At 42.4% G+C, this 26,906-nt stretch overlaps 3 protein-coding genes across 3 annotated transcripts; all 3 read left to right on the top strand.

Annotated features, from left to right (window-relative positions):
- Nucleotides 1-1,833: 1,833 nt before the first annotated feature.
- On the top strand, nt 1,834-8,877 carry sparcl2 (SPARC-like 2; the record flags this gene model as incomplete). Its single annotated transcript, XM_069659054.1, has 8 exons — nt 1,834-1,884; nt 2,624-2,696; nt 3,163-3,274; nt 3,380-3,498; nt 3,586-3,740; nt 4,856-4,968; nt 6,447-6,541; nt 7,892-8,877. Coding segments are annotated over 8 exons (774 nt in total), but the record flags the coding sequence as incomplete, so codon positions are not given.
- Nucleotides 8,878-12,937: 4,060 nt separating this feature from the next.
- On the top strand, nt 12,938-23,610 carry ndnfl (neuron-derived neurotrophic factor, like). Its single transcript, XM_069658939.1, has 4 exons — nt 12,938-13,468; nt 16,009-16,245; nt 18,927-19,051; nt 21,473-23,610. Exons 2-4 carry the CDS (start codon nt 16,079-16,081, stop codon nt 22,885-22,887), a joined length of 1,707 nt encoding a protein of 568 aa, XP_069515040.1. The 5' UTR covers nt 12,938-13,468; nt 16,009-16,078; the 3' UTR covers nt 22,888-23,610.
- Nucleotides 23,611-24,444: 834 nt separating this feature from the next.
- On the top strand, nt 24,445-26,841 carry dnajc9 (DnaJ (Hsp40) homolog, subfamily C, member 9). Its single transcript, XM_069658982.1, has 5 exons — nt 24,445-24,785; nt 25,600-25,740; nt 26,019-26,273; nt 26,367-26,453; nt 26,551-26,841. The coding sequence occupies exons 1-5, from the start codon at nt 24,612-24,614 to the stop codon at nt 26,659-26,661; spliced, it is 768 nt and encodes a 255-aa protein (XP_069515083.1). The 5' UTR covers nt 24,445-24,611; the 3' UTR covers nt 26,662-26,841.
- Nucleotides 26,842-26,906: the final 65 nt, after the last annotated feature.

Here is a 26,906-nt window from a genome sequence, read left to right as displayed (position 1 = left end):
TCACCCACACTGTCACATTTTTCAAGGACAGGTCAGCCTAGGAGGCCCTTGTAAACCAAAAGTATGTCTAAAGACGTCTGTTTGTTGTCACTTCTATCATGTAAATGATGACTCGGGGAGCTTTACAGGACAGGTGGTCAAATCAGGTTTTTAAAAAGTATTTAACTTGAGGCTTCTATTTTATCTGATAAAGTGTTTTGAGTGTGTTTAGCACAAACCATCTGATATACACTGACTCTAGGGCCTCCTGGCCTGTGAGGGGCTATTGGGCCTTGGGGCAGTTGCTCGCTTTGCACAGTCTACAGTCCAGCCTTGTTTAAGTGACCCTAAATCACAACAAACAGAACACACATGCTCCTTTTCTAACACTCACTTTTTCCAAGGATATAATTATTTCATTATTTTCATCTTTTACTTATTCATGTTTTTTTGTTTTGTGTTTTCTCTCTGCTTTATTTAAAATTTAATGTTTCTTCCGCACCACAAGAGGAGCTTACTCAGGGAAAATGTTTAAAGCACGATGTCATTAAATATTTTAGGAAGAAACTAAGTCCAAAAGCCAAATTTAAAACAAAGTATTCACAACATTTTAGCCTACCATCAAGAGGAAATAAATAACCGAAGGATAACTTGGAACTTGTCAGATTTACCTGCCAGCCCTTAAAACCAGTCAGTGAAACTGCTATTTACCATCATTACCACCAGAGGGCAGCATTTTCCCTGTTATAGCAGTCAATGCCTCATCGTTTCCAAGGTGTCCTTCCTTTACACACATTTATCCTCTTTCACCTTTGCAATCTGTGTTTGCATCTGTGTGTGTGTCTGAAACACAACAGGAGCTCGAGTGTGAGAAAGACAGAGAGAGAGACATATGAGTGTAAGAGCGAGAAGAAGTGTGACCATATGTGCTCTTTGGCTCGTAAATCATCTGTGGATCTATGCCAGCTTCAATGAAAACCATCCACTTCCCCAAAAACTCATCCTCTCCCTCCCTCCTTTAGTAATTCTTAGTACAGCACTCCTTTACTTTTCCCCATATTCATCATCCCAGCATTCATCTGCACAATGCCTTGAAGTATCACTGACTTAAGATTCTTGTGCAATCAACAAGGAGCTAATGTGAAGGAAAGAGAGTCAGACAGACAGGGGAAAAGCAGAGAGGAGGGGTTAGATAAGGCAAGAATGTAAAAATAGATGGATCAAATAAAAAGATAAAGTAAAGACTGCAGAAGAGGGCTGTAAAAGGAGTACACCCTCAGGCGCCGGTGAGACGCGGAGAAGAAGGTATCTGGCAACAAGCAGAAGACGGAGAACTCTAACAAGGGAATAAGCAACAGAAGAAAGCAGTGACAGAGACCCTGGTAAGATGTTTTTTTTTTCCCAAGCTGCACGGGGGATAGAAAATGTTAGACTATAATAACTTCCTCAACTGGAAGCTGGATGTCCTCTCAGTGTAATTCAAACCTCTGTTTCCTCTGTGATGCCGAATTATTCGTTTTTTGGGACTCAATGAGCTGCGTTGTTTCTGGCTACATTATCCGAATGAGAGGAAATAGGATCTGTAAAGAGGAAAATGCATCTATTAACCAAGAATAATTTGGGTAAACGAGCCCCTCAGCAGTATTTCTGTAAGACTTTATCTCACTTATTTTAGGATATGTAAAATTAGACGGATGGGGATCCTTGAAATAGCTACAGATGTTAATGATTATTCTTTTTTAGTGTCATATGGTATGTTTTATAGTGAGAGAAACAAAAGCTATATTTGTGCATTCCTGCAGGCAGGAATTTTCCTTTTGTAACCCTCTGGATGTTTCAACCATGAACCTGAGCTTGACCTTTGACCTCTTTCTGCTCCTGAGTCTTCAAACTTGGGCAGCCAGGGTGAGTCTAACTTTTTCTCTGGCTTTTGACCGACCAAAAGACTTAAAGTTATAGTGAATTTGAATAGAAACTAAAATCTCGCTGTGTGCATATTTTAATATGAATGAAAATCATCTTTCTGTTTTATGATCTGAGGATTTTCTGTGACCAAGGTTGCAAATGTAAACAAATCAGATGTTTTGTTTTGTGTATTATTTTGCACACACAGTCTACCCTCACCTTTTTGCTGTTACAGTTACTGGATTGTTTTGTACTAAGTGTTAAAGCAAGTTCAGCATTATGGGTCAGCATTGCACCTGTTTCCCATTTGAACTTGGAGGTCTTTAGGGGCAGATGTGGATCTGGCGCTGACTACAAAGTTGCTGGAAGTTTAGAATTGGAGCATACGAGAGGGGATGTGGAAAACATACCATTTTCATTGTGGTTTTAAAGCATTTTTTTTTCTTATTAAATACAATCCAATGACGTCAAGAAGTTTACATTTTTGATTGTTTAAATTGGTTCATCTGTGATGCATTACACTGATTACTGTCCTGTGGAGACAAACCACGATCCAAAGTTTAAGCTTTAAAATGATGGACAAGTTTATACCTGACTTTGTTGCATGCCTCTGGAATGGCATGAAAAGAAAAGCATACGATCCTTTTATCCTTTCCGCTCTGTGCCGAACATGATAGGGAACTTTCTGAAAACTGTATCCGTCTGTTTGTGCCTATGTGTATGCGTGTTTGTGTGTCAGGGAGGCAGAGCCCAGCGCAAACAAAGACAAGCTGAGGAGAGCCTGAGACCATACATTGGCAGAGTAGAGCCAGGTAAGACTTTAAGGTTATTCGCCCAATTCCCAAAGTCCAGGGTACAAAATGGACTTCTGCAAATACTTTTTTCATTATCACTTGCAAAGTCAAGGAAGTACAAGACAAGTATGTTCAAAAGTTTGATAAAAAGAATAATGATCTATAAAGTTATTACTACCTGAGTTGCAATTTTAAATGTAATTGTAACGCTTGCTTGTGTGAAACATGGCATCCTGGACCACAAATTGAATGCTTTGCAATGATAATAAGTCAGGTGGTTGTCACATCATTCATTTGCTTTACTTTTCATTTCTTAAATACAACCTCATATGATGTTTTTTTATGTTGCTCTCATCCAAAGCACCTGTAATCGGCACTGAAATCTGAATGAGTAGTCACCAGAACAGGCCTGTAATCAGGAAAAGAAAACACACAGATGTAAAACTAGGAATCTGAAATGAAGATAGTTTCTTTGGGTTTTCAGAGAAGCTGTGTGAGCTGCTGAAATGCCACAGTCCAGTGGGATCTTGGTGCCAGGCAGTTCAGGAAAATGGAGTCCTCGTCCCCAAGTGTGTCTGTCCTCAGTCCTGTCCACGGTAAACTCCTCATGGCATGTTATCCAAGTAATTTTACAGCTGCCTATATTGTGCAATCCATCCTCACATTACGATTTCCATATGGGCACTGGCTCATGCTATCAGGCAGAGGGCACCAGTGTGCAGTGTTCTGGGAAAAACCTATGGGAACAAGTGTTTGCTGCATAAAGAAGCCTGCAGAAAGAGACGCCGAATAGGACAGGCTCACATTGGACCCTGTCTGGGTAAAAACACACAGCTTTAGATTTTCCACTCACTTTTTAATTTGCACCATGGCCTGCTAAAAGAGCTCTGTTGTCATTCTCGATCAGTCCCCAGGGCTAAATGCACCGAGGAGGAGCTCAGCCAGTTTCCATATCGTCTCCTGGACTGGTTTTTGCTCTTGAGTCGTATGGGGCAGTCTTACGCACCTGCTCCCCCGCCCCAGAGCTGCCTCAGCCACGCCCAGAGGACACAACTGGCACAGGTAGCGAACACTTCATGCTTCAAGTGAGCCTAAGCAGGGGGAAAAAATGCAGAGTAGAAAACATTTAGAATCTAGGATGAGCTCAGATTATGATGATGCAAATGTAATCAATACCCACAACAAAAAATGGTGGTAAAAAAAAAAACCCACAGCCTGAAGAAAAATATACCAAGGGATCACTTTCACTCTCAGCGCAACCTAACACTGAACACATAAAAGTTGTTTTTGACACCAGACACCATCTCGTGCTAGCATACACACGGACTGTCTAGTGAGAAATCGATATTAACAACCTACTGTAAGTGGCAAGTTCTTGTGTTGCTTGTGGTGTGGTCATCCACAAAAGGAGACAGAGGCTCTCAAGAACCCCATGTATAAATAGGATTTGGTCAATAATCACTGAATTATTCAATAAGGGGGTGAATGGAGGGATAACTTAATATGCTCCCGCCTGCCACCTTGACCTCCTGGCCTCAAATGAATTAAAAGGGAACTCATGCATTATTTTGATGATATGAAACAGGATATAGTCTGAAGTGTTTCAATTAAAACACTTCATACATCTACAACACCATTTGCACGATATAAAAGGTGTTGTCTCTGAATAATGTAAATTGTCGGCTGGGTAAAAATAAAAGTTTCATTGACGAGTGCGCTAAATGCTAACTTTACCATGCTAGCATGCTCACAACTACAATGCTAACATTTTGATATTTAGCAGGTGTTGACAATGATCAGCTACTTAATTTAGCGCGTCATCTGCTAATTAGCACAATGTACAATCAAGGCAGATGTCGTGCTAAAAGTGCCATGTGATAGCATACTTAATATTTTGGCCCAAAGATGTTGCTTGAAGAAAAGTAAGGAGCCGTTAAATACATAATGATTCATCCTCTGAAGGTCTTGAATGTCTGTACCAAACATGATGGCAATGGATCCGACAGTTGTTAAAATATTTCAGTTAATGTCTGGACCAACGGATGGACCAATATTAGCATGACATGTCACATTTAAGCTAGCAATGCATGTTCTTTGATATATTAGGAAGTACACACATTGATAAAGTTTGCTTTCATTCCACTATTACTTTTATCCCTCTTCTTCTCTTTCTTTAGCAAAGATTTACCACACTGGACAAGAACAAAGATGGCAAGTTGAGCCGCCGGGACTTGAGGAAGCTGCGTTACAAGAGGATGCCTCTGGAGCACTGTGCTACACAATTCTTTCAGTGAGTTCAACCGCTAGCTCCTAATGCTACAGTATGGTGGCCAAAATTATATGATAGTTAACTATCAATAGTTGACAAAAGTTTGAATGAATTCAGAGGCACATGCCATCATAGCATACAGCTAGCTACATATACAAGCTAATTACCCCTGAATCATTTTAAGAGTTGCATGTAGCATATATTCAGGAAGACCTGATTTACCATAAGGGAATCACTTAATGTAGCCTCAGAGGGAAAATGGCTCATATTTCAGAGATTCCAGTTTAGCTAGCAGATATTCAGTGAAAGGATAACGGTTATTGGGGCCAAGACTTCCTCTTTCATGCTCTGGTTATTGTTGCTGTTTACAGCTCAGTTAGCTTCTTCAAATGCAAGAATGGAGTTTGAGTTGAGAGACAACATGTATTTTTCACAAGTAGCCAGTTTACACTCGGCTAACAGGTTTTTTTTTAGCTAGCTAAAATGTGTCAGACAATAGCAGATGGGTTCGGAGATGCTTTTTCGGCCAATACATTTTGCTTTCCACACGGGTGGTTTTCCTGCATGGAACCAAAGCCCACTCAACAGTTATTGGTTTAAACTATTTGGACTACAAACAAGACTACAAACAAAATTCACAACACTTCCTACTCTTAAGTCTGTAGAGATTAACCATGATATTACTCAGTGGTAAATATGGTAAGGATAATATTGCTCACAATGTTCACCTTATGCCATACATAGGTCTCCTAATGTGAACCTTCTGTCTTTTGCAATATGTTGATTTTCAGCTAATTACTGAAACACCAAGGGTTAAAAATGTCACACCGTGGTTCATTTCGCCTCCGCTCTGTGACCAAGTTGCACCTCCCACCATGCTGCTCTCTCTGCACGCCATCTATCCATTCATCCACCATGCCAATACCCGCTTCCTGTGTCCTCCTCCCCTCCGATCTCATGACCACACCATCTCTCCATCATGTCACTCCTCCTCCACGTTGAAGCACCTCTTTTCCCCATCTGTGCTTCCTACTTTCCTTCCCTCTTTCCCACAAATAGACGTATCCTCTGCCTCGCTCTCGTCAACTCCTCCTTCAGTTTCACTCATTCTTACATCCTTCAATTTTTTCCCTTTATGTGCCATCCATTTCCCCCACCCAACCCCCCATTTTCCCCTGCCAGTCTGCACTGACAGGTTTTGTGGGAGACGGGCTGGCTGTGTCAATGTCAAGCCATTCCCAGCAATGATAATGTTTATTACCCACTGTGCCTCCCGCTGCCCATGGATTAACACAAATTGAAGGAATACCCTTCAGAGATAACGCTGCAGGGTGAACTGAAAGACAATGGCTGTTGAAGAGCCACAATGCAGTTGTTTCTATCCGTAATTTCTCAATCTGTCATTTTGTGTTTTACAAGGTTACTTGTGCATGTAACAAGTGCAGGGGTCCGCAAGAGTATGAGTGAATGCCTTGTGTTATACTGTGCTGTGTTTGCAGGTCATGTGACCGTAACAGGAACAGGAAGGTGACCCTGCGAGAGTGGACAGCCTGTCTGGTGGATCGCTCTGAGGCCTGGTTCTTCCATTTCATGTGTTAGTGTTTTTTCTCAAAGTTGCAGTTTTTCCTTGTGATCACAGAAAAACATTAATGAAGGTTGAGATTATTTGCAGACACTTTTACAGTAATCAGTAGCTGGGTTGAAACTATCTTAGTGTTTTTTATGTAGTTGAAGAAGAGCAAAGATTAACAGGATCATCCATTTTCCGTTACTATAAAAAATAGGTCTTAAATATGACCTTTCTCCTCCAGAAAATAATTTCCTGGATGGTAATTACCTCATTCATTAAAGGGGCAGTTAAGTATTAAACATTAATAAAGTTGATGGACTTCAACGGCAGGTTAAAAGTAGAGGAGTCAAAATAGATGCAGTGGAGGTCAGGATATACTAAAGACAAACCACATGAAAGGGAGTGTTGTACTGCATATCAGCATGGCTTTGATTCAGCCATTGGCACAAGGCCACAGTGCTGATATTCAGAATAACAGCACAACCTTGAGTGTAATATTGTTTTTATACAACAGTTCTACAAGCGCTATATAGTAGTAAAACGTAATAGGCACAATAGATTTTTTTTGTTTGTTTATTTGATCATCGATGTGGCTCTACCAATATAATTAGTGCTGTAACGTTGATTAAAAGTATTCATAACACCTAAAGCAAAGTGATACATACAGTTAAAAGTCCCAGTGCTGTTATACTCTATATCAGCACTCATGGAATGCCTCTTGTCCAATCAGATTACTTGGTCGGAACTAACTGTTTGTATAATGACTGTTATTGACTTTAGTGTAAGTCCCCCATAATATTATCAAGGTGGTTTTCATAGACCTAAAGAATCTTACACTGAACAACAACCACCTAACTACTTTCACAGTGATACTCACAGTGAATGTAGTGATATGACTCAAGCCTGATTGTTCATCCTAGTTCACAAGTCAATTTCAAAGTTAGTTTCAGAACTTCAACTAAAATCCAACATGATTTATTCTGATACAGCAGTCAGATTTGACCTAAAGTTTTGACCTATGCCCCAAATAATTCATATTGAATTGAATATTTTTATGTGGTAGAACCCTTGAAAATGAGCACTTGAATTTTTTAGTCTTAATCTGTGAACTCTTATAATATATATACTTGAAATTACACAAGTTTACATTAACTTTTATTGATCACATAAATTCAAAATGTGTTTTTCAATGTTAAATAGCTGTAATTGTATGCAATCAACTTTTATCTTACTTAAGATTGCAATTATCTACAAGGAAAATGTATTTTGTTGAGCACAAACCTTAAAAGTTTTGTCTACAGTGCCTTACACTTTTCCTGATTATATTGCAGGCTTTTTCAAACCGAAATGATTTGTTTTCTTTTTGATCCACAGCAATGAGGATGGGCTCCCGCAAGCTGTGTCCTACAATCAAAGAGAACAGCCTCTGACATAAAAACAGCCATGAACTCCTGCAGGTCTTTTGCACCGAAAAGAACTTGCTGAAGACAAGTTATCCGATTTTAAAACAACAGGAAGGCATCTCTACACGCTGCTCTCTCTTTTAATCTGTTCCACTCTTTATTGCAGCTTGTTATAAAGTGATATATCACGCCATCAAACATGGGTCTGCTGCTAATCTGTGCATTCATGTGTGTGCTCAAATGAGACCATAAATGTCTGGACGGACTGACCTCCAGCTCTGTTAATGACATTAGCTGACATTTGTACATTTGTGTTGTAAAAGAGCAGAGACTATTGCATGGCATGCTTTGAATAGCCAATTAAAACGGGAGGATGACGGCAGTGCAGACAGACAGCGTGATGTATAGTGAATTACAAACTAGATGGGAAATAAAGACACGGGGAGAAGAAACCCTTAGTATGGGATGACGTGACTGGGGAAGAGACAAAGAGATAATAAAGGGGGTGAAGGGGAAGAAGAAGAGGAGGAAAGTGTTGTAATGCACTGGAGGAGAGTGAAGGAGGGAAGAAAGGAGGAGAGAGGAGTACAAAGTGTGTTTGTGGAAGATGGGAGAAAGGAGGTAATGCACTGTAAATGGGAGTTGAGAGTAATGGAGTAATGCATAAAAAATGGATCAGAAATGAGGGAAAGACTGAGAACGGAGAGCGAGAGGGGGGAAGGGATGTCTGAGAACGCGGGAGGAACTGAGAGAAGAAGAAATGAAAGAGGGAAAAAAAGAGGGTTTGATGCTGCAAGACATTTCATCTGACTCTACACAGCATCTCCGAGCATGATGCAGAACATTTGAAACACTTGACCCCTATCAAGGTCAAGAAACTTGAATGCAAGCTTGCTGCCTTTTTGTATGTTTGCACCATCTATTATAAATGCTGCTATAAAAACTCTTGTTTGCTTGCCTCTGTTTTGTGTGTGTATTTGTGCTATAAGATCAATAGGAGGATGAGTGTGTGTGTGGCCCGGGGGTGGCTCCTTTGGTTTGACTGGTTTCTCTGGACTAATTAGCCTTCACATTTAGCATGCCTGAAGGATGAAGAGGGGGAGAAAGGAGATGAAGAAAGGGGGCGAGGTTTCAGTACTCAATACGAGATGCAGACTCACACACGACTGAGGCAACTTGCTCCGCATGTCGTGCAAAAAAGAAAGCGCAACACCATAAAAAAACAAGATGTTTTCAATCCGTCGGAATTGCACTCAAAACTTTTTGGAAAGTCGAGTGGTTCACTGGGGGGCTACGGAGTGAAAAACAAGTCTAAAGTAGGAGGGAAAAGAAGGAAAACAGACACGAAGCGGAGAGATTAACTGTACTGTACTGCGGTGAAACTGTATGTGCTAATGATGAGTGACCTGCGGAACGGCGAGCTGTTCGCCTGTCTCTCCGCTTCGAACACAAAAAGCTCTGAAGTCCAAGCCTCCTTTTCTTCCACCAACAAACATCTCTTCTCCCTTTCTTCCCCGGAGACTAGTCGCCTTATCCGAAAAAAAAATAAATAATATGAGCTGTTGGGGCCACCCCTGGAGGTCCAGCATCGCCTACACACCCCTCCTCCTCATCCTCCTCTTTTCTTTGTGTGTCTTCATCCCCCCCTCGTCTGTGCTAATAGATTCCCTCTCATTACATCTGGACCACCTTCTTCCTTCCATCCCCCCATCCAAACACAGAGAGGGCAGTTGTAGATTGATCCTCCTAATCCTGCTTTACCTTCCTGTCACACACACACACATATACGCGCACACACACCGTTCACCTCCACTCCTACTGTCCTGGGATATCTGTGTCTCACCCACCCACCCATCTCTCTAACCTTGTTCTCTCCTCTCCTCCTCCTTTGGGTGCTGATCGGTGATCTGATCTGTGATGGCTTTCTCACATCTATCTCTCTCTCTCTTATACATTTACACCGAACACACACACACACACACACACACACACACACATCCCAAGGGACTCTGACAGCACAGGAGCAGATGGGCGGCTGTTGATGACATGTTGTTAAAAATAAAGATTCCTGTTAACCCGTTGTCAGCTAGCACACGCTCCTTCCCTCCCTCCCTCATGTCCCCCCCATTTCATCTCTCTCTGTCAATCTCTCTCCATCGCTTTCTCCTCCCGTCAATCCCTCTTTGTCCCTCTTTTAAAACACCGTGCCTGAAAGCTATTACCAAAGCCGACTAACTGTGGCAGTGAAAGCACGCAGCCACGAGACCCCCCGACCCGCAGAACATGATATTTAATACATGGTTGTCATAAAGACGGGCCCCCTTGCATTATGCATGGCTTGTAAGCAGACATCAATAATAGATGAAAGGGCCAGTTTTGCACTTTCTTTTTCATGCAATTATGCCAAATGAAATTTTTACTCTGTCGCTTTCTGTGCGGATGGAGTTTGTCCGGTGACTGTATGTATGTCGATAAATTATTAACCAACAAGAAGAGAGGAGCTGTGGGATCAAAAGAAATATTCAGGCCAGTCACGATGGCAGTGAAACAGAGAGAGGATGTGTGCGAGCGTGTGTCGCACAAGGCTGTGCGTCAATCCCAAGCCTGACACATGTCTGACACATGTCCAAAAGTCTTACGACACATTATTCTCAAGTAAAATTCAGCCTTGAAAAAAAAACAGTCGTTGCAGCGCAGCTCGTACATAAAGTTGTACGTGTGCAGTAATCTCTCCGAGGTTAATCACCATCCAATCTTCAAAAAGCAGCCGCCGTATCGTGCTCTGCCAGATTGCCGACTTTCAGAACTTCTTAGGGACTGTAAAGTGGGCCAGCGAATGCAGAGAGAGGAAGACTGGTGGCTTTGAAAGAGAGTCCAGCCGCAGCAAAGGGTCCTCACTCATAAAAAAAGACCAGTTGTGGCCACAGAAGTGATACATTTATTAATAGCGCTCATGTGCCACATTTTTTATTCTTCTTTGAAGTGATTTTGCAGGCTGAGACGGGCAGACGGAGATAGAGAGAAGGGGGGGTCTGTCAGATTTTAGCCTGCGGTCAGACAATATTCCCTCTGGGTGGAGTGGGTCCCATTCAGAGCGACCTCAATAGCCCTACACTGAAGTACCTGCTGAATGAGTGAGAAAAGGCCCCATCGTGGAAGGGAAAAGGGGGAGTTAGCGCACAATGTAGCGGGCCTCTTTCTGTTTTCCTGATGATATTGATTAAAGAGCTCAGGAGAGAGAGTATCGTACATGAGGCCCACCATTGTGTGGAGATGAGAAGGCTGGGTGAGGTTGGAGAGCCACTGATATGAATGTCCAAACCCCCAATCCTCTTAAGAGCTACACTTGACCTATAGGTGGAGGATATAAAGGCTTCAATTTAGCTGTCCTGTATACATACTTTATATATAGTCTCTCTCTGGTAGACTTCCTGTTCATTATACTACACCCTAACTATAGCATGCAGGGGCGCAGGTTTCTAATATCATCTCCTCAAAGAGGGGGATCCACTCAGAAACAAAGCCCCGGGCAACAAGTACAAGCTAGCTACAGAGTGTGCTAGGCTAATGCAACAATTTCCTGAACTTTAACAAGACTTAAATGTGGATAGAAAGGCTTATAAGAGAAATATATGAAGACAGATTTACAGTATAGTTAGTTAGAAGTGGTCTGAACAGTTGGTACAAAGCTGTAGCTGGTTAGCTTAGCTGAGCAAAAAGACTAGAAAAATGGGGAAATAACTAGCCTAGCGCTGTTACTTCCTACTAAAACATTGTCTCCCCTCAGCGCTCCATAAAACAACAAATTGACATTGTTACACTTTACATTTTGAACAATTAAAACGATTAAAGATTATGTTCATTAGTGTGCCGTAAAGCAGATTTTATCGGGCTAGCTGTTTAAGCCTGGTTTCAATTATTGTTCTAAGCTAGGCTAACTGTCTCCTTGCTCCAGCTTAATATTAACGTTAGCCTACATGATACCACACGAGGGCAGTGTCCATTTTCTTATTCATATCTTGGCAAGAATGTCAATAAGCATATTTGGCAAAATGTGAAACTTTATTTGAAAGAAAATCGTGAAAAAGCGGCTAAAGAACCGAATAACTGGAATGTAATTAACCTTGTAAACTAGAGGGTTAGCATGAATTAAGAATTAAGAACTCTCAAATTAAATATGTGTGTACATTAAATAAGTCAAATAACTGAAAAGTTATACATAAATATAAGATGTGCATTTATATATCAAGAATACATCCCTTTTTTCTTTGAAACTTAAACACCATAACCCACAAACCCCCATACTTGAATCTCACATAAAAACTACAGTCGTATTTTCTGAATTTGAATCCGTTCAACACCCATGAAACCCCAAAAATATGTGATATCCACGTTTGATAAGATATTTAAACTTCTAATAATTGTTGAAACGTATTACTTAGTCTTTATACGAGCTCTGAATAGCATGATATGGATGTAAAAACATATGAAAGTCAAATATTTGTAACAACCAAGTGACGCTGTAACAGTTGCATAAACTTCACGGAAAAGGGAATAAAAATTGTTGCGGCAAAAGAAACTGTACAGCTGTTTCCTGGTAGAAAGGTTAAAAGTCCACTCTTCCCCTTTTTATTTAACACAGTACTGTTTTTAATTTGTTTAAAAGCCAGAAAGCGCACTAAATATTTGCATAAATCCATTAGGTGTCTGCGAGGCCGCTCTTCCGTTGAAACACGTTCATTTAGAGGCAGACTGAGCAGCTGACTGAACAGACGATAAGGGCACAAAGACAGTGTAACCTCTAACATGCTGTCTGCAGCCTCTGCTGATACAGATGTTATCAGAGCAGCCACAGAATGGTTAATGTATTTAACTTTTACATCACCTCCCCTCTCTCTCTCGCTCTCTTTCTCTCTGTCTCTCTCTCTCTCTCACCACCCCCATTCAGCGACCTCACCAACCAGCCCCCTCACACTCACCCACTCGCTCCCTCACTCTCAGATTGCACATACAGATACACAAACGCACACACAATCACACATGAGCCCATTTGAATTGCAAGTGAGCTCCGTTCACTACCGGAGGAGGAGGTAAAAGGGAACAAGAGGAAAGAACAGGAGGAGGAGGAGGAGAAGGAGGAGGAGGAGGGGGGAAAGAATAACAGAGAAGAAAAGAAGAAGAAGAAGGGGATACAGACCTCACTGACCGGATGACATTCACACAGTCTTTAGCAGGACAAGCCTCCACGTGTGAAGGAGTGAGAGACACAGAGAGGAAGAGCGAGGAGAGCGCCTGGGGAGGAAGAGCGCAGAGGTGCCGGGACAGCCCTGAAGGGACACCTGAGCCCTGAAAGAAACACCTCCTGAAAGTACAGGGAGCGAGCAGCACCCCATGGGAGACGGAGTCAGAGGAACAACAACCTGCTGTCGCTCCTCCTCTCCTCCACCTCCTCCTCCTCCTCCTCCTCTTCCATCCTCGCTCCCTCTCTCTCATTTGATCCCATCCCTCACTCCCTGCGCAGGAGTGGGAGAGCGTGCACGGAGAGAAGGTAAGGGGGGATGCATGCATGCATGTTGTTGTCCTTGCAGAGCATGTGTGTGTGTGTGTGTGTGTGTGTGTGTGCATGAGGGTCTCGTATTTCAAGTGGATGTGTAAGTCAGCAAGTTGTTTCTTTGGATCAGTTCTTTTCTGTGTGTGTGTTTGTGTGTGTGTGTGTGTGTGTTGAGTCTCTGGAGGGGTTTTTAAAAAGGCTGAGACAGATGCAGGACACTTTTTATTTGTTGCAGGATGGTTTTCATCATGACAGCATCACATTTCTGCACGTTTGAAGGCTCTCCTCGTGTGTTTTTTGTGTATTTTATTGCTCAATGTCTCTCTGATTTCCAGAAATTCTCTTGTCATTCACAAAGAAAAGTAGGACTTTGGAGTGGGACTGCGATCAGAAAGAAAAAGCAGACTTAGAAAAAGTGCGTAAGACGGAAAGAGACAAGAGAAGTAGAAGGGAAGGTGCATGCACAAAGGGGACTGGTTAATATATTAAAATATACATGCAGCGAGGTAGAAAATCAGCCGGAAAATCCCATCAACTTCCATGGTCATTGCATGTTAGCCCCGCCATCATCTCATCAGCCCCCACCTTGAACCACAGGCCAGTTTTTTTTATGCTCGCAGTAGTTTTAGGGGGCGGGGAAGGGGGGACAGTGGATCCTGCAGGGACCACCCCATGCCATTTAATCTGTCCCTGCCCACAGATAACAGAAGGCAGATGGTCCTGCCAGAGAGATGCAAGATAGCTAATACAATGTGCGGACAGAACGCACACACAGCACTCAACCTGTCCCTGTGAAACTGAGCCGGCTTTAACTTCTAAATACGGGGGCCAAATGGAAAGAAAAGTCGCCCGAAAAAGAAGCAGAGAGAGAGAGAGAGTGGGGTTGAAGTGTCTTTAATTAAAACCCAATCTGTGTCCAGAATAAATGCAGTCAGCTGACAGTCTGGGATAAACATAACGGAAAGAGGAAACTCAACAGAGAGCTGAGCAAGACCATCAAAGTCATGTGTTTAAAGGGGAGTGTGTATTTATTTATAGAGGCCGGTAGTTAAGTTCACCAGGCTCCCTCGCTCTGTAAGACCCAGCCTGTTTTTTTCTTTTCTTTGCCTTATGAAAATTCAATCGGCCGTAATTTGCTGAGGAGCCGTATGCATATTTTATCAGCGGGCCCCGGTTTGAAGAAACAAGCCCGCCAAGCTTTTTTTTTGTGTGTGTGTGTGTGTGTGTCTTCATCTTTATGAAGATTGAATGAGGGGGCGTGTGAGAAAGGGCTGCGAGGTGGTGTGCAGCCGTCTGGTTATATGTGGCACATTAGAACCCATTGGACACGGGGGCTAAAGTAAACACCAATCAGTTTCATGTGTCGGGCTAAAACACCGAAACAAATTCATTGCAACCTTTTTTTTTCATCTCTGATTTTCCAGTTACACTTTCTCCTCTTTTTTCCCCTCTCTCTCTCTCCGTCATCTTGCCTCTAATTACTCTAGGATCCAACATCCTCTTCTTCTTCTTCTTCTTCCCTCCCTTACCCTTCTATTCCAATCTTCCTCTCTCCCTCTCTCTCTCTCTCTCGCTGCATGTCTCTCAGTTAAAGCTTTATGGGTCGATCACTCCCCTCGTGTCTTTGCAAGGATAATGAGCAGGCGACTTTGTAGCTGTGCGACGGGTTTGTGAGTTTGGATCTCGGAGCGTCCCGGGGCCCCCGAAAAAGACTCAGATGTGCCTTCTGTAGCCGCCTTCATGGTTCCACTGTGATTGTCATCTGATCTATAGGGCACAGAGCTGACATAATACACCTTGTTAGGGGAAGGCGGGGAGTGTGTGTGTGTGTGTGAAGACTGGGTGACTTTGAACAAATGGTGCTTTCTCTGGGGAGGAAGAAGAAGACAGAGACCTGTAATCATCTGCAATCACTAAAACACAACTAAACACACAATCGCACACACATATATATATTTGGACACACACTGAAAAAAGACATGAAGAAGAAATTCTCACAGAGTTTGAAAGAAGGCAAATAAACGCAGCAAAGAAAGAAGAATCCGATACTTTCCTTCGCAGTAATGCATCCTGATTGGTTGTGACTGCATCCCAGCCCCTCCAAGGTGTTGTTTGTGTACTTCCTCCACATCACCATGGCGTCACTTTCCCCGGATAAAATGGCCACCATTACCCAATGTTGAAAGATTTTTGGAGAACAAACCCATTTGAACTCTCTGGACTAAAAATAGAAATGTAGATGTAAAGGCGTCGACTTCAGAGTGATATTAGCAGCCCGCTTCACACTCTGAAAAGTAGTGCAATGGCTGATTTTTACACACACACACACACACATTGCAGAGTAATAAAACATGGCAATCTCTCCCCCCCCCCTGCATGAATTATTCTGTCTGAATAAGATCGGATGCTTCTTCATATCAATGAATCATCAGCCGCTGAAGCTCTTTAGTGTCTGTGTGAACGGTACAGCAGAAGTTTAACTAAGTGTGCTCTCGTCAGTGTGCATGTCTGATTGATGTTCCTGACCTTTTCCACAGTCAGAGTCCGGGGAGTTATTCAAGACGTGGTGACTGAGGGAAAGTCGACGAGAGAAACAGAGAAGCAGCGATGGCGCTCACGGCCCTGTCCTGGTGTCTCGGTGCAGCTCTGGTGATGTTCTGGCCTCAGATGCACTCGGCCCTGGCCCCTGAGAACGAGGTGCCGCTTCGCCCGACTACGTGGTTACCTGAAGGGAAGATCACGGCGATGACTCTGCCCAAAGGACGGACTCGCAGGTATGGACGCTGAGGGGAGGGAGTTTTTGGCTGATATGAGGGCCTTAACTCTTGATTGGTTTAAAAAGAAATATACAGATTTAACAACCAGGACAATAAACAACCAGGAAGAAGACATCCCCTTCTAGTCACCTGTAACACCTGTGATGTCACAGTCAAGAAACACTGTTATAGTCATGAATTCTAGTTTTCACTTTTATAATTAATTTTCTTTCCTTAAAAATGAAAGGACTAAAGTATTAGCATCATAATATACATAATGTACTCAAAGACAAAGAGGCTACTCATTATACTTTAATGTTGCAGCTGGTAACGTTGGATCTAATCCTAATAAACTTCTAGATTAATAAAGTCTTGTCTTAATCTATAATATCACCTCCCCTTCTAAATGGAAGGTGAATAGGTCTACGTGTTGTTGAGCTCTCTCTCTCCGTACTCCAACATGTTTTTGCGTCAGGGCTTTATTGACAGTTCTTTTATAACATAAAGGACGCGGGAACAAAAAGACGTTACCATAGGAAAAAGGATGAAACTCGACGGTCAGTTTCTCTGTGACGGCACTCACAAACGTTTTCTTCCGCTGCAGCCTCTTGAACCTGTTTCAAAGTTTCCCTGGTTGGCTTCTGCCACTCTTCTTTTCAATCAACTAGGTAGGCCGATCCACCCCTAGCCTGACAGCCATAGTTAACCAGGAGATCATGTGCTGTGACAAATACTTGTTGATTATATCCCGTATTATTAATCTAAACCTGCATATTTCCCTTTGAAAATATATCAGTGTCGAAGTATGATGTAACAGAAAACTTTACACTTCTCAAGTAAAAAAAACGGTTTAGCTCAGCGGTTAAGCTGCACGTCCCATGTCGACCGCAGTCCTCGATGTGGCGGCCCTGGGTTCTTTCTCATCCCGTGTTTCCAATACTTTCCACCCACTGTCCTATCTCTCTAAATAAAAGCAAATAAAAGCCCCAAAACAAAATTTGCACTGCAGTACTGCACATGAGTAAATTTACTTAATAACTTTCCTCCTAGCTGTGTTTAAAAGTTCATGGAAACTGGTAAAGAAATGAGCAGAGAGGTCATAATAAAAGCAATGCTTGAATGGTGGAAACGTAACCAAGGATGCTAAGACAGGAATAATGAGAGACCAAACTTGAACATGGAAAAAGTAAATATGAGTAACTATGTCAAATATCATCCAGATTAAAATCTGCTCAACAGAAAATAAAGGGACTATGATGAAGGATTACCTGAGCTCAACTTCGGCCCCATGAGAGAACGGTGACAGGCCAAATTAGGAACCATTCTACTGTACGTAAAGTCAGGCAATAGTTTATAATACTGATCACAGTTAACCTTAACTAAAGGTGTTCAAACTGCTTGTTTTGTTTAAACCACAGCCTCAAATATGAATATATTAATGCACAGTGATATAAAGCAGACAAAATCAGCGAAGGCTCAAATTTTGGAAGTTGGATGCAGCTGATGTTTGCTTGATAAATCCGTCCATCCATGTCGTAACGGAAACTGAATTCAATGCAGACTTTGACGACTATAAAACAGATGCATTTCCAGATAAAAGTTCATTTCTGTCCTGCAGATCTTAAGAGAATGAGAGTTGAAAAATCAAGAAGTAGATAAGTGCATGTGTTTGTGTATAAAGCGATCCATCCCAACAGAATAATCCTGAAACTATTAGATTTGCCCTTGTTACTTCCCCTTCAATAACACGCCATCAACCATCCACCTTTTATAGACAGAGTCTGCTTCCAGCACCACTGTAGAGAGATCGAGAGGAAGTGCAGCCCATTTGGCCTGAACCTTACACACCAGTGCCAGTGCTCGCTTTCTGAAACTGGGAGCTGAAAATTGCGAAATGCGTCTCCCTGTGTGCTGCAGTCTGTCCACCAGCGCGACCATGTAGAACCGCACGGCAAATAAAGGCAGAGAAAACAACGACTCCGAAATTAATCACTCTGTTAAATAAGCTGCAAAGCGCCCTTGAGAATGACAGTGTCGCACATCTGTTTGGAAACAAGCGCCATCTGCACAGAATCATGAATAATGATGTTTGTAAGGAGGGTAAGCAAATATTTATTAATAAATAACAATGCAGTTGCTTAATTTTCATGAGGGGTAACCAGCTGTGAGGATGTGACATGAAGCAGATGAGTTTGGGTTGGAAAGAGACTTCAAGCGGAGTGGAGGTTAAGAGTTTAAAACGGACTCATGAGTGAACAAAAGTGAGTATTTGACTTAGAATAAGACGGCGTGAAAGTTAGATGTCCTTCTCTGCCATCTAAAATGCTAATGTTTGGTCTTGCATGAGCGTAAACTGTCCGTAAAAACAGTCCTTATTCTAAGCACGATCACAGATAGTTGCAGCAAACAGGCAGATATCCATCTGAATCCGTCAATGCTGCCTTATCATGTGATGCAGGTCACCTCTCCTGGTCTGCTATCAAATGACCGATCAGCTTGTTTGCAAATGGTGGGACAGATGTTTGAAACAGCTGCAACGTTCAAATTTTTAGAAAGAAAATTATCTGCAAATCATCCAGCAGAATGAAAGAATGTTGCACCGTCTGCATCGTCCATCACCTTGAAACAGGATGTTATCTATTTGACTTTCCCCCCGTCATGAATCAAACATCTTCTCGTGGTGGTGTTTCTCCTCGCAGGCTGTACTTCACGCTGAGGAAGAAGGCCCCGGGGATGTCGGTGACCGTCAGCCCCTGTGACCTCCCCATCGAGTGGAGCCTGGCTGCTCGCACCCTGAAGGACAAACCGCTCAAGAGCCTGCAGTGTGAGTACGACCGCACACGCAAAACTGCAGGTGCAACGCTGAAGATCATCACTGCATCTGGATGAGCCAGGACGATCAATTAGATACTATCATCAGGGAGAGGGATTTAGTGCAGGGCAAAGACACTAATCTTTAAAAACTTTGTATTGGGAGAAAAGTTTAAAATCAGAGTTAACAGTCAGTAATAATTCTCCGAAATACCAGGTGTAATGTTTTTGCTGTTGCTGTAGCACATTTATAAACAGATAAACTGATTTCAGTCAGCCAATCATATCACAGCTTTCCAGATGTCTTTGTCAACAGTTCTAAAGTCGATAAGACAGATATTATTCTTATCCTCTGTCCTCTGAACAGCACATTTTACACGTTTATTTTTAAGTTCAAAGCACAAAAAAAGCTGTTTCTTTTCTATTTATTCCCTAAATGCCACCGACAAGGACAGAGATCATAATCGTGATCACATCTGGTTGTCACATTGTCATAAATTTGATATTTAGCATCAGGTTTGGTTGTTAAAACGTCATAAAACACATGACACAAACTAATTTAAAGCTTCATTTTCACTCTGATGCCTGTGGAGTAGCTTAGCATAATTTACAGTTAAAACATTTTTTCTCACGCTGGTGCTCTGTGCAGGCTCCCATACAGCCTGAAACGACTCAGTCGTCTCTGTCCCTTTAAGAAACCCCTCCCTTACAAGCCCACTTTCTTCTGATTGGCCAGCTCTCTGAAGCCTGCTGAGGCTGCAAATTGTGACGTCACAAAGTGCCTTGTGTAGAAAAAACTGTGTGAAACCTGCCGTTCACAGCAGCCTGCAGACTGAGCTGAGAAGCCTGGGGATTCCTCCAACATACTTTCACCTGCAGATTTGAAACTTCACCCACGTTTAGTCTGGACATCCAACATTATATATATGTCTTAAAATGTGAAACAACTTCTTTAATGAGATATTACAATTGAACTGTGCTCTTAGAATGAAATATTTTGTGCTTCGTAACCCATCGAATCAAATAAACGCTGAAGTATGATACATTAAAAGTCAGGGCCATAGTTTCTGAAAGTAAACCAGACAAGGCCCAGATTTCTGCAGAAGACAGTATTACTTTGAGTGTGCCGCGAGCACTCTTGCAGGTTAACTTAACAAGCTCCTCTCCTTGGTAAAATAACATTATGAAGTTATAACATGACACATGAATCATTCAGACTCTGTGCTCATGCGTCCCCATCGCCTGCCTGAATTATTCACTTTGATTCGGTAACATTTGGTCTCATCTGAGCAGCGATTTCTCATCTGGAGGAGGGTGAACCGTGAAGACGAGCGGTGGCGGGGTTTTTTTAGTGTTTATTTGTTACTTGCGTCACTCAAGTGAGGAGTGTGTACTTCACAATGACAGCACTTTGGGTATGAATGGAAATACATGGTGACAATTTTTGAAGTGGCAATTGACTTTTTATTTTATTTATATGCTCGTTTATAAGGTGCTTAGAATTTTTGTGTGCTAAGTTGTCAATTGTTTTATGCAACTTGCAGTGATGACGTCTCCTGCAGCCCCATGAATCATTTGCAAAATTAGGGGTGGCAGTTTAGCTCAGTGGTTCAATCACGTATCCAGTCCAGTCTTGGTTTCACAGGTTTCATATTCATGCTTTAAAATGACTCTTAAATTTAAAATAAACATGTGAATGATGTTTTCAGATTTAAACGGGTCTTTAAACCGGTCATCTAATGCTTATTACAATAACCTTAATATAAAGTGCTACCAAATACGATGTACTCATACACACATCATGGATTCTCTCATTTCCTTCAACATTGTGCAGGATTGAGATGTATTGTTGAAGTTTGAGTTATGATCTCTGCTCAGCAGATTGCTGCTCATTAAATTGCAAAACAGTTGTTTTTATCCCTGTAAAACTACTTCCTGCGCTGCTGAGGATTCTTAGGAAAGTTTGTCTACACAAAGAATTAAAGAAAGGCTTCTTTGCTTCTTGACTAAACTTTGATGATAATTGGAGACGGGAATTGATTAGCCTAGCTTAGCATAAAGGCAGGAAGCAGGATGAGATGGCCAGCTTGCATCTTTATTTGAACAGATATATAAAAATAGCAACTTGTGTTTTGATGGGAAGTTTCACACTGCAACTTTTTCTTGGACGCGCTACTCTCTCGGGTCTAATTTGCCCGGCAAACTCATGGTGACAACAAGACTTATGCCAACAAAACATAGAAACTTTCTTCCTTCTTCAAATGAAAAAAAGGCTTCTGCTGTCAAACACATATGCACTCAAATGCATGCACATACATTATTCTGTAAAGTGAAGGTCAAACATTCAAGTGACACAGCACTACGGAAAACATATATGGCATTCTTTGATCAATCGAAGGCTACCATGATTCTAAGTTTTCCTTCCTTTTAACAGGGAGCACCAAAAAGAGTGTGCCAGAGGTCTGGTGGCGAGGTCCAGGGACAGAGGAGAAAATACACAGCTTCACAGGCAACACAGTGGACACCTACAAGGGTCCGTCCTATCCCCATACTTCTGTCTACATCCTGAGGCTGCGCTCCAAACAGAAGAACACCAGAGCTACCGTGTTCCTCCATGAAGGCCAGGGGCCCTCGGGCGCCTTCCCTCTGCTCCCAGCTGACCCCCGAGTTCACACACTGGGTGTCGGCATGACCAGCGTCACCCTCAGCTGGGCGCCCAGCGCCTCCATCACCAGCCTCACACCCACCCAGAAAAGTTACGAATACTGTGTCCTCGCCAACTCTCAGCAAAGCTACCCGAGCGTCTGTGCCGCACAGCAGAGCATGAGGAAGGAGAAGGATCAGAAGCAGGAGAAGAAGGAGAGGAAGAGGAGGGTGACAGCTTGGCCGATTCTGAAGGAGTGGTGGTGGCAGCAGTGGGACTCTGAATCCCAGAGTGCACCTTCCTCACTCACTGACGAGTATGCTGATCTCCAGTGTGTGTGTCAGGGGACGGAGAGCGTCTGCACCGTCTCCGAGCTCCTCCCTGAAACCCAGTACTACTTTGACGTCTTTGTGATGGACAGGCTGAACGGGACCAGCGCGGCCTACAAGGGGACATTCGCTCGGACGCACGAGGAGGCCCGGCCAGCGATCACCACGCTGAGAGAAGGCGAGCTGAGGTGGGTGACCTTCCAAGACCGAGGCTTACACTCGGAGCAGTTCTTCAGTTTCCGTCCTCGGGGCTGGCAGCAGAGTGGCCTCCTAACCCTGCAGAGCTGCGGCAAAGGCGAAAAGGTCAAGGTCACCGTGTCGAGTAAAGGTCAGGTTTTGAGCGCAAAGGCTGTGGGCGGAGATTTAGAGCACATTTGGCTCCAGGGAAGTCCATCCTATCTCATCCACTTGGAGAGAGAAGGAACTACAACAGACCCGGCTCTACCAGGAGGTCTAACGGCTTCAGTCAAACTGCAGACCTCCTCATCATACCACCGCAAAGGGGTCCCATCTCTGCCCTCCACCCTGCAGATAAAGTCCTTCAACCGATTACGTGGTTGCAACAGTGTCACCCTGGCCTGGATGGGCACCGAGGAAAGAAGCTTGTACTGTGTGTACCGAAGAAAGCTTGGCAACAGCGAAGCAGAGACTGTGGCTCTAACTGCACCCTGTCTGGGGCCAGAGTCCCGCTCCGACACCGAGAGAGTTCTCTGCAAGTATTTCCAGGAGCTGAATCCTCGGCGGGCCGTCACTACAGCTGTGATCGGGGGCCTGGAGCCAGGGATGGCCTACGTGTTTGATGTCTATCTAATGAGACGCTGGGGGATCCCTATCAAGTACGCCAGCAAGATGGTGAAGACCAGAAAGGAATGCTGAGCTGCCGCCCCCTACAGGAGGTTTTTAGACTGGCCCGGATCAAGGGAATATGCGTCGGCCATGGACATGCTGTAAAGACTGACCATGAGAACGAAGCTCTTTGACTGTTGTGGAGAGACTGTTACCATAACAAGGAAATATTCCCTCTGAAGGAGCAGTGGTTAGAGTCAAACTCCACTTGCACAATTCATGCAAATGGATGGAAAGCATATGAGAAGGATCTGCACACCAGCAAAAGTTCATAACATTAACAATACAACTGTCGTGCTATTGTCATTTTGTTTTCCATTGTTGATCATGATAATGATGTGCCAGTTGTCCATGTGCTTATTTTGTGTGTGAGTACAAAGGACAGACGAGGTTTGTGATGACAGAGAGTCAATACGAAAACAACGACAGAGACTGTGCCAAATATGCAACAGAAACAGATGGGGCAATAATTGGATAACATCAGACACCGGGGGGTTTGCAGTGTATATCTCCAGTGCTGCATATTGTACAGGCTTATAAACACAGATGGGTGCCATCTACAGAAGCTTAGTTCAAAGTCAGTGTGTATCTTTGTGTTCTGCTTTCGCATGAAGCAGTGAAAAATACTTAGTGACTCGCCTCATTGTCTTTGATGTATTCTTGTGCTGCTTCAAATGCACCAATAAATACTGGGGTATCTGTGCGTTCGTGACTGAGTGATGCATTCATGTAAAGTGCCAAATTAGATTTTGTTGCAACCAAATTTGTTGTTTTCAGATTTACACTTTTTCTGTTATAGATGAGGCTGCGTGCAACTCACTGACATACTGATCTGTGATATTTATTTGAAGGGAGATTAAGTAGTTTCATTTTCCCAACAAGATGGGGCTGCACAGGATTGAAAAGGAAAATATTACATTTAAATGACTGTGGCAGCGGCCTGTTAGGTCAGGTTATTGTCAGGTTATTATCTGTTATTACCTGTCAGGTTATTATCTTTCTAAAAGGACAAATCTGTCCTTTGGCTGTTAAGAAATTACCTATTTAAATGTACCAAATAGAAACCCTAAGGCTGCATTATACAGATCAAATATTCATCAGACATTGTGACACTATTTTGGCTGTAGGATTCTGACTGTAATGTACGCTGAAATATATTCACTTAGGTTGGTAATCTAAGGTTTAGCATTAATGTACAACGTCAGATTGAATTTTATATCAAATCAGGGTTTGAAATGAAATAAAATAAATTTGTTTTTTGGAACATTATGGTGAGTATCAACGCACGAATAAATAAGTGCTACTTAGCATTACTAGATGTAAACAACAACATATTGGCAGCAATACGTTGTTTATGCATACATCAAAAAAGATAGGTAAAATGCAAAACAATGTATATATTATATTCCTTTATCAATAAACAATATATTTTTGTTGTAAAGTTATTTTTCTTTTAAGATTTGAAAACACAATCCGTTATAAAAAAGAACTAATTACAAAGTCTGACGAGTCGGATAATCGAAACCAATAAGACGGCGTTTTGTTTATTACGTAAGCACGTCGCTTTACGTAGGCGTGTATGTGACAGTCCAGCGCGCCAAATTGATATAACCAACAAAGAGGACGCTAAACATAGGACTTATCTAACTTCTGCACCGTTAAACCTCCAAACTCAGCCATAAAAAGTTTTTTAGACGCTTGAGAGTAAATACTTTACCCGTCACATCTCTGAAAAACGTCGAGCCGTCAGCAGGATGGGTTTGCTCGAGCGGTGCCAGGAGCTCTTCAATACCCAAAACCTGTACGAGGTGCTGGGCATCAACAAGGAGGCAGCCGAGGCAGACATCCGGAGGAGCTACTACAAAGTGTCGCTCAAAGTCCACCCTGACCGAGCACCCGAAGACCCGCTAGCCACAGAGAAATTTCAGGTTAGCTGTCCTTGTTGTTAGCTGTCAGACAGCACACATGCTATAAGAACAAGCTAGCTTTACTAGCTAGCTAACACAGCTAACTTTGAAAGGTACACTGGGTATTCTGCACCTTCCCCCGGGCTAACACTTGTTGATAGTTACTTTGCTCATGCATTGGAGTTATTTAGCATTTTGAACATTGTTTCCTCGCTGAAACATTAGCTAAAGCACGTTATTATGTGCTTTTGTACGATCTTTTGGTATTAATGTAGCTAGGTGCATGTCCTGTTGTGTAACGATATTTCTTTATGTTTTAAGGACCCTTTTATGTTGTTGCTGATTTTACAGCTTTGTTAAATAGTCATAGGATTAAAGATAATACAAATCTAAATCTGTTATCAACCATGTAATTCATATCGAAGGAGAAGGATAAAATGTTTGGTCGTATGTGTTAGGCTACATGTTCATGCTCAACCTTCAATTAAGAAAACTTCAACAAAATGGAAATGTCTGTTTTTTGGCTTGTGTATTTAGTTAAATACCTGACAAAATAAAATTATCATTTCAGATTTGCACTAGTAAAAATGCATGCTTACTGAATGCAGCATTGCCCATAATGTGTTAATAAAAGAAGAGATATCAGAAGAACAATTTTTAAACATACTGCAAAATCTGACTACTGTCAAATTTCTTGTCTATTGCAATTAATTCATCACGTCTCCAAATCCTGCTTATATATTAATAAAGTTTATAGAAATAGTAATTACAATTTTCAGTAAGGGCTGCAAATTTATGTAGAATTAAGTCTAAATGTACCTTTTTCTCCCTCCAGGTGTTGGGAAAGCTGTATGCAGTGCTGAGCGACAAGGAGCAGAGAGCTGTGTATGACGAGCAGGGGGTGGTGGATGAAGAGTCTGACGCCCTGAGTCAAGATCGCTGCTGGGAAGACTACTGGAGGCTGCTCTTCCCTAAGGTATTGGAGAACAGCAGGTGTTTCTTGGTGACTTAATAATGACTCACGTATTGCTTTGATTTACATCTGATGATGTGAGGAGGAGTGAGTCACTTTTATTCCAGGAATTCTATTAGAGATGGTTTACTGTAGGTTGGAAGCAAGTTCATTCTGTCACTGCCATGTTGCAACAAATAAAAGCCTCCAACATCTATGTACAAAGGTTTCACTGTTAATATACCATTTATGCTTTATCATTTTGTTCTGACAACCTGCTCTCTCTTTCCATCCTTTTCCAGATCACAGTGCAGGACATCCTTGAATTTGAGAAGAAATACAAGGGCTCTGATGAGGAGCGGCAGGATTTAATCCAGCTGTACATGCAGCACCAGGGAGACATGGACGCCATCACAGCCTCAGCTCTGTGCTGCTCCCAGGAAGATGAACCCAGGCTGTGCGGCATCATCCAGGCTGCCATCAAGAGCGGTGAAGTCACAGCATTCCCAGCGTTTACTAAGGAGAATGAAAAGAAGAAGAGAGCTCGTAGGAAGAGGGTGAGAAATGTGTTATGTCGATCATATCTACACCCACAGGAAAAGGTTGTTGTATCTTACAAGTGATTGATGTGACTGCAATTGACCTTCCAGGCTGATCGTGAGCGAAAAGAAGCAGAAGAAATGCAGAAGGAGATGGGTCTCGGTGATGAAGACGACAGTCTTGTGATGATGCTGCAGGTAAGAAATGCATGCACAGTTCTGCACATGTATGACATTTTGACTGTACCTCATTGTTTTCATTTTCTCAATAACATCCTTCTTTTTCATTTTTCAGCAAAGGCAGAAGTCGAGAGAGCAGAATTTTAATAGTTTCCTGTCTGACCTGGAGGCAAAATACTCGAAAAAGAGTGAGAAACCCCAGAAAGGAAAAAGAGCAAAGAAGTGAAAAGCACACAGGCTTTGGTTATAGCTGAAAAATGTACATAAAAAAAGTGTTTTCAATCATTGTAGTTCTGCTACTTCCTCTGAAAATCTGTCCTGAGTAGTTTTAATGTTGTGCTTAAATTGAGAATGTAAATGCATCTTTTATTTCTTGTCATGTTTTCTGTTGTTCTCATAAACACAAATAAATTCATATTTATATGCATTGTTGTTGTCACCACTGTCTGATAAAATACTAGAATGAATGAA

Source organism: Semicossyphus pulcher, unplaced genomic scaffold, assembly GCF_022749685.1.
Source record: "Semicossyphus pulcher isolate SPU_LCO1_2020_fin unplaced genomic scaffold, fSemPul1.0.p SCAF_12, whole genome shotgun sequence".
NCBI lineage: Eukaryota > Metazoa > Chordata > Actinopteri > Labriformes > Labridae > Semicossyphus > Semicossyphus pulcher.
Note: the sequence above shows the minus strand (reverse complement) of the source record. Positions and strands in the feature narration are given on the sequence as shown.

Bases quoted from the DNA above. Each gene is read 5' to 3' on its own strand.
- ndnfl (XM_069658939.1), top strand. From the start codon at position 16,079: ATGGCGCTCACGGCCCTGTCCTGGTGTCTCGGTGCAGCTCTGGTGATG. The intron at 16,246-18,926 runs GTATGGACGCTG...TTCTCCTCGCAG, and splicing joins CCCAAAGGACGGACTCGCAG to GCTGTACTTCACGCTGAGGA. The intron at 19,052-21,472 runs GTGAGTACGACC...TCCTTTTAACAG, and splicing joins ACCGCTCAAGAGCCTGCAGT to GGAGCACCAAAAAGAGTGTG.
- dnajc9 (XM_069658982.1), top strand. From the start codon at position 24,612: ATGGGTTTGCTCGAGCGGTGCCAGGAGCTCTTCAATACCCAAAACCTG. The intron at 25,741-26,018 runs GTATTGGAGAAC...ATCCTTTTCCAG, and splicing joins GGAGGCTGCTCTTCCCTAAG to ATCACAGTGCAGGACATCCT. The intron at 26,454-26,550 runs GTAAGAAATGCA...TTCATTTTTCAG, and splicing joins GTCTTGTGATGATGCTGCAG to CAAAGGCAGAAGTCGAGAGA.